Below are 7153 nucleotides of genomic sequence, written 5' to 3'. Positions count from 1 at the left end.
TGTCCCCTTACAGAGTGGGAGGTATGGTCGGGGCTCAGCGCTCAGCCTCGGTGTGTCCCCTTACAGAGCAGGAGGTACGGTCGGGGCTCAGTGCTCAGCCTCGGTGGGTCCCTGTGCAGAGCGGGAGGTATGGTTGGGGCTCAGCGCTCAGCCTCGGTGTGTCCCCTTACAGAGCGGGAGGTACGGTCGGGGCTCAGTGCTCAGCCTCGGTGGGTCCCCTTACAGAGCGGGAGGTACGGTCGGGGCTCAGTGCTCAGCCTTGGTGTGTCCCCTTACAGAGCGGGAGGTATGGTCGGGGCTCAGTGCTCAGCCTCGGTGGGTCCCCTTACAGAGCAGGAGGTACGGTTGGGGCTCAGCGCTCAGCCTCGGTATGTCCCCTTACAGAGTGGGAGGTACGGTTGGGGCTCAGCGCTCAGCCTCGGTATGTCCCCTTACAGAGTGGGAGGTACGGTTGGGGCTCAGCGCTCAGCCTCGGTGTGTCCCCTTACAGAGCAGGAGGTACGGTTGGGGCTCAGCGCTCAGCCTCGGTATGTCCCCTTACAGAGTGGGAGGTACGGTTGGGGCTCAGTGCTCAGCCTCGGTATGTCCCCTTACAGAGCGGGAGGTACGGTTGGGGCTCAGTGCTCAGCCTCGGTATGTCCCCTTACAGAGTGGGAGGTACGGTTGGGGCTCAGTGCTCAGCCTCGGTGTGTCCCCTTACAGAGCGGGAGGTACGGTTGGGGCTCAGCGCTCAGCCTCGGTATGTCCCCTTACAGAGCGGGAGGTACGGTTGGGGCTCAGTGCTCAGCCTCGGTGTGTCCCCTTACAGAGCGGGAGGTACGGTCGGGGCTCAGTGCTCAGCCTCGGTGTGTCCCCTTACAGAGCGGGAGGTACGGTCGGGGCTCAGCACTCAGCCTCGGTGTGTCCCCTTACAGAGCGGGAGATATGGCTACCAGAGCATCTCCACAGCCCTGAAGACCATCTATCGCAGCGAGGGCCACCGCGGACTCTTCAGTGGCCTGACAGCCACCCTCCTTCGTGACGCGCCGTTTTCTGGAATCTACCTAATGTTTTACAACCAGACCAAAAACATAGTGCCCCAAGGTACGGATAACAGAAGGTGTGGCGGGACCAGATATGTCCAAGGCATCTAGTCCTCACCACCTTCTCTGGGACAGGAGACTGGTTGTCAGCACTGCTGCAGATCTTAGCTGAGTCTAGGAACTGAGTCAGTCAGGCACGGGGCCGGATGCAGAGTGCACAGATCATCCTCACAGACGCGGGCTCTGCCCTGTGGGATTTTATCTGTGACGTTAGAGGACTTAGAGTCTTGTGGTTTGGGGTGGAAGAGGTCCTGCAGCAAGGCTTTGCCAAATGTTCAGATTGCTGGGTCCCCGTTCCTAAGTCAGAAGCTTTGGGGTGAGACCTGGGAGTCTGAATCTTTCCAGAAGCAATTGATGTGATCCTAACCTGGCAGGTCTGGGAAACACCGAAGGCTCAGGAGCTCGAAGGGAAATGTCACTCTCACCTCCGCTCCTGCGCTGCCAGTTGCTGTGGTTTCGAGCGCTCCATTTGGGTGGAGACGGGGTGTCTGGTCTGCAGGCCCACCAGGGGCTGCCTGCCCCACCAGGAAGCTCATGCTGGACTGGAAATGGGCAAAATCAGTGGACGGCAAACACCCACCCAGTGAGGGCAAGGGTGGGTGGAGACATATCCCTTAGGATGAGCCTGCACGCACTGTCTGCAATATCCTGAGCCAGGAACTGTGACAAGGTCATTGGGAAAGCTGAGTGCCCACCATGACTGTGGTGATGCGCTGCAGTTTGGAGGGCTTTGTGTATGCAGTCCCCAGCTTACAACACAGGTTCCGTTCCAATGACTCTGTTTAAGTCGGTTCTGACATAAGTCGAATACCTCATTATTTTTTTTTAGTTTTCATTATTATTGCCTTTTATTATCAGTATCTTTATAAATCCGATCTTTATCTGTCCTTGGGGATTGGCATGAGAATGATAACATCAGCCGATTATGTGCTGCAACGTTGTATGTAGTGCGTGTTACCAACAATAGGATGTACAAACAGCCCGAAGTGCGGTTTGGCATAACGCGGTACACCCTTAGTTGTTGACCTCTGTCTGAGGGACTGGCTGCATCTCACCGGCCGCCAGGACACGGAGCACTGCGGTCACAGCCTTACTCTGCAGTGCAGAAGCTGAGCCAGTAAGGGAGCTTGGATACGCATTCTTAACTGCTTAGTCCAGCTTTAAAAAAATTTAGATGTGGTACTTGTAAATAATTGTAAACTTACAAGCATAGTACAAATAACTTCATATACCCGTTAACATTCTCCTTCTGTACGTATAATTTTTTTTTCTGAGCTATTTGAGAGTAAGTTGCAGGTATGATGCCTCTTCACCCTTAAATACCTTCATGTATATTTCTAAGAACAAGGATATTCTCTCATGTAAACATAGTACAGTTATCACAGTCAGGAAATTCAACATAGGTCTAATTCTTTAATCTATAGTCCATATTCTAATTTTTCCAATTGTTCTAGTAACATGCTGTGTATCAATGTTGTTTTTCTATTTTCAAGAGTATGTTGTTGTGTGCTGTTGAGTCAATTCCAACTCATAGCGACCCTATAGGACAGAGTAGAACTGCCCCATAGGGTTTCTAAGGAGCGACTGGTGGATTCAAACTGTCAGCCTTTTTGGTTAGCAGCCTGAGCTCTTAACCACTGCACCACCAGGGCTCCTTGGCCAATTACATTGTAGAATGTCCCTCAGTGTGTCGATTTAGCTGATGTTTCCTTGTGATTAGATTCTGTTGTACATTGTTGGCAAGAGGACCACAGAAGCGATGCTGCACCCTTGGTGTGTGAGATCAAGAAGCTCATGATGTCGGTTTGTCCCATCATGGGTGACGTTAACTCTGTCGCTCGGTGAAGGTAGTGTCTGCCAGGTGTCTCTACTGGAGACTCAACTGTCTTCCTTCTGTAATTTGTGTCTTTGTGGGGAGATGTGTGGAATCCCCGCAAATGTCCTGTTTTCTTTCACTGTGGAGTCCGTGGAGGCACAAACGGTTAAGCCCTGGACTACTAACCGAGAGGTTGGCACCTCGGAAGACAGGCCTGGCGATCTGCTTCCGAAAGGCCACAGCCTTGAAAACCCCATGGAGCAGTTCTACTCTGCACATGTGGGCTCTCACCGTGAGTGAGAACTAACAATGACCTAAGTCATTTATTATGATAATGGTTGTAAAAAGGTGATTTTCTAACTCCATTATTCCACCTACATTTAGTAGTTGTACTTTTAAAATGTTAGTTCTTAGCTTTGTTCGAATCTAGACCTTTGGGGGCAGAATTCGTGGCAGCTTGCATTGATGTTTGTCTGATGAATGAGGTTTATAACTGAATGTTGCCTTTGTCATATTTCAGACCAGCTGGATGCGGTCCTGATTCCCTTTGTGAACTTCAGCTGTGGAATATTTGCTGGTGTTCTGGCCTCCTTGGTCACTCAGCCCGCAGACGTTGTCAAAACTCATATGCAGCTTGCCCCGGTGAAATGTCGGTGGATTGGCCAAACAGCTGCACTCATTTTTAAAGTAAGGTTGTAGAATAAGTATTGGTTCTTACTGTGGTTAAGGACCTCTTTCTCTAGAGCAGTACTTCTCATCCTTCCTGCCCCTATTAGAATCGCCTGGGGAGCTGTTAAAAATCCCAGTGTCCAGGCTACAACCTGGGCTGCTTCTATGCGAATCTCTGGGGGTGGGGCCCCAGCATCAGCAGCCTTGAAAGCTCTTCAGTGATTTGATGTGTGGCCATGGTTGAGAACCACTGCTAGAGGCCTGTTTTTTTGGTTGAGGGTAGGGGTTGGAGGACACCTACATTGGGACCACCTGCAATATTGATGGAACATGTAGATTTGCTGGGCTCCATGCCAGACCTACTGAATCAGGCAGAGACCTAGGCATCTAATTAAGGACCTAGGAATAAAGACAATTGGAAAAAAACAAAAACACACTGTTTTGTTTCTAGGAGTTTGTTCCAATACAAATGGACAAATGCTATCATTGAAGATAAAAAGTACAATAGATGTGAAGCTATTTAAAAGCTACTGTAGCCCTTTTGGAACATGTACTGTTACTGCAAACTCGATACACTTGTTAAAGATCCATTTGGCACCTACATCTTTAGATTTTTCTGGACTTCTCACTTTTTCTGTGTAATAGATGAAATATGTAACCATATGCACAGTCTCACCCTAGATGTAAGCAGATATTTGTGAATCTGATAATATCCTAAAATCATAAAGTATGAAAATCATATATTCTTTAATACATGTGAAAATTGCAGGTATGATTACAATAAAATCGAACCAAACCCAATTCTAACTCATAGCAATCCCATAGGACAGAGTAGAACTGGCCCGTAGGGTTTCCAAGGCTGTAATCTTTACGGAAGAGCCTTGGTGGCGAAGTGGTTAAGCGCTTGGCTGCTAACCAGAAGGTCGGCGGTTGGAACCCAGCAGCGGCTCCATGGGAGAAGGATGCAGCAGTCTGCTTCCGTGAACATTTACAGCCTCGGAAACCCTGTGGGAAAGGTCTGCTCTGTCCTGCGGGGTCACTGAGTCAGAATCGACTTGGTGGCCGTGGCAGTCTTCACGGAAGCAGAATGCCACATCTTTCTCCTGTGGACTAGCTGGTGGGTTCGAACCTCTGATGTTTGGGTTGGCAGCCGAGTGCTTAACCACTGCGCCACCAGGGCTTCTTATTATAACAGTAGGAATGAGCAAATCAATCCAGATTAGGAAGAGGAGAAAAAGGTGTTTTGTCTTTATAAAGATAGGGCCACTGAGAGAGAGCATACAGTGAATTACAAAAAAGTGCTCCCTCCAGGCAGACAGATTGCAAAAAAGCACCTTTTCCTTCATCCTGGAGCCAGGGCTCAGCTAGCAGACCTCTCTGTCTGGAGTTCAGCTGACACCATGGGCTCGGTGTCTCTGTGCAGTGCACAAACTATACAACTGTACATAGCAGGCCTGTATAGAGATTTTCAGTTAAGATACGGATTTCCCTGGATAGAACAAGCCTCAAAAGATAAAGCCTGGCAACTATGCAAAAAAAGTGTTAAGTTCAACTGGTTGTCCCTGTGGACCCATTAATCACAGTTTTGGCGTTCTGTGAAAGTCGAGCAGTAAGAGTCAGACACGGGGTAACAGACACGCACTGTCATGCCAGGTGGGTGATTAATCACGCTGCTGCTCGGCCTCTGGGGTCTCACCCTCATTTCCATTGCAGGACCACGGGCTGCGTGGCTTCTTCCAAGGCTGGGTCCCCCGGGCCCTCCGCAGAACCCTGATGGCGGCGATGGCATGGACAGTCTACGAAGAGATGATGGCCAAGATGGGCCTCAAATCCTGACCGAGAGGGGACTGCTCCTGTCACCATCCTGGAGTAAGATGAAGTGCAGTCTGGGACCCAGGCAGACACGCTGCCTTCAGTGCCCCATTCAGGTAGAGAAATGAGGCCTGGCTCGAGCTCCAGAAGTCTCTCAAAAGAGGAATCGCCCATACAGACACCACACTGGGAGTAATGGGGAGTTAGGAGAAAGGTTTGTACACGCTACAAGCCTACTCGGAAAGGTGTTGTCCAGAGAGAGCTCCATCAGCTGGTCTGCGTTAGCCACCTGTCTATACCATCGTGTCTCCGTGGATACCTTGTGGGGCAAGAAGTCACAACCCCAGAGAAGCCGTAGGCCACCTGCTGTGTCTGGGGAAGGATGTAGGGTGAGGAAGGAAAGATATTGTTTACTTGGTTCCTTATCAGCTTCTCAGAGGCTCTGGAGAACAGGGACAGTGGCTTCCTAGCCTAGACATGTTGTCTAAATAAATGTTGTCTTGGCCCCTGAACTGTTTCAACTGTAAGTTGTTCTGGCATTTTCTGGAACTAAATTTCAGATAAATAAAATGAAGCACTTTATCATTGGAAGCTGCTTGGAAAACCTAAATAGTGTTGTCGCTCTGTTTAAAAATAATGTAATAATTTTAGGGTAACTGGCTCTTGACCCACATAGGTCCCTGAAGCCCACATTTTGAACAAAACCAAACCCACTGCCATTCCAACTCATGGCGACCCCATGTGCTACAAAGGAGAACCGCTCCATAGGGTTTGCTTGGCTGTAATCTTTATGGAAGCAGATTGCCAGGCCTTTTTTCCGTGACGCTGCTGGGTAGGTTTGTCTGCCAACCTTTAGGTTAGTAGTTGAGTGCCAGCTGTTTATGCCATCTGAGGGCCTTACAGATCATACAGTTTACCCATTTCATGTGTACAATTCAGTGATTTTTCATAACTTTATGAAGTGGTACAACCATCACCATAAATCAGTTTTAGAAAATTTTCATCCCCAGTAAGGTCCCTCCTGCCCACTTAACAATTAATCTCTGTTCCCACCTCCAGCCCCAGGCAGCCACTGATGTATTTCTGTGTCTATAAATTTGCCTTTTCTGCACACTTCATGTTAATGGGACCATCCAATATGTGGTTCCTGATGCCTGGCTCCTTTCACTTAGTATAATGTTTTTGAGGCTCATCCATGTTGTAGCGTGTATCAGTACTTTGCTCTTTTTTTATGGCCAAATAATAAGTCCATTGTATGCATACACCACGTTTGATTTATCCATTCATCAGATGAGGAACATTTGGATTGCTTCCACTTTTAGGCTATTATGAACAGCATTTGTGAACATGTTTCTATGTGAGCGTATGTTTTAATTTCTCATGGGCTGATACCTAGGAGGAAAATACTGGGTCATATGGTAACTCTTAAGTTTAACCACTTGAGGAACTGTCAGACTGTTTTCCAAAGTGGCTGAAACATTTTACAATCCCACCAGCGACGCGTGAGGGTTGCAGGTCCTCCACATCCTCGCCAACACTCATTATTGTTTTATGTATTATATCGGTCATTCTGGTGTGTATTCCAATTTTTTCTATCACCTTTCAAATTTAGGAAAGGGCCATTATTTTATCCAGGCAGCAGAAGGGGCAAGCTTGGTCTAGTGGTTAAGAACATGGCTCTGGGTTCAGGCAGCCCCTGTGGAAAACCTGGCTCCCCGTTCACTTAGACATGTCACTGACCCTGCCCTGGGAGATGGGGAGAGTGATGTTTCCT

The 7153-nt window shown here is 48.6% G+C and overlaps 1 protein-coding gene across 1 annotated transcript in view; it reads left to right on the top strand.

The window, feature by feature from the left end:
- SLC25A38 (solute carrier family 25 member 38) overlaps positions 1 to 7147 on the top strand; it is a 15664-nt gene extending 8517 nt beyond the window's left edge. Inside the window, exons 2-4 of the mRNA XM_023732208.1 lie at positions 915 to 1083; positions 3419 to 3585; positions 5281 to 7147. Of these exons, the coding sequence (XP_023587976.1) occupies positions 915 to 1083; positions 3419 to 3585; positions 5281 to 5403 (459 nt within the window). The 3' untranslated portion in view covers positions 5404 to 7147. The remainder of the gene's footprint in view (positions 1 to 914; positions 1084 to 3418; positions 3586 to 5280) is intronic.
- Positions 7148 to 7153: the final 6 nt, after the last annotated feature.

This window comes from Trichechus manatus, unplaced genomic scaffold, assembly GCF_000243295.1.
Source record: "Trichechus manatus latirostris isolate Lorelei unplaced genomic scaffold, TriManLat1.0 scaffold00049, whole genome shotgun sequence".
In the NCBI taxonomy this organism is placed as follows: Eukaryota; Metazoa; Chordata; class Mammalia; order Sirenia; family Trichechidae; genus Trichechus; species Trichechus manatus.
This window is presented reverse-complemented; position numbering and strand designations above follow the sequence as displayed.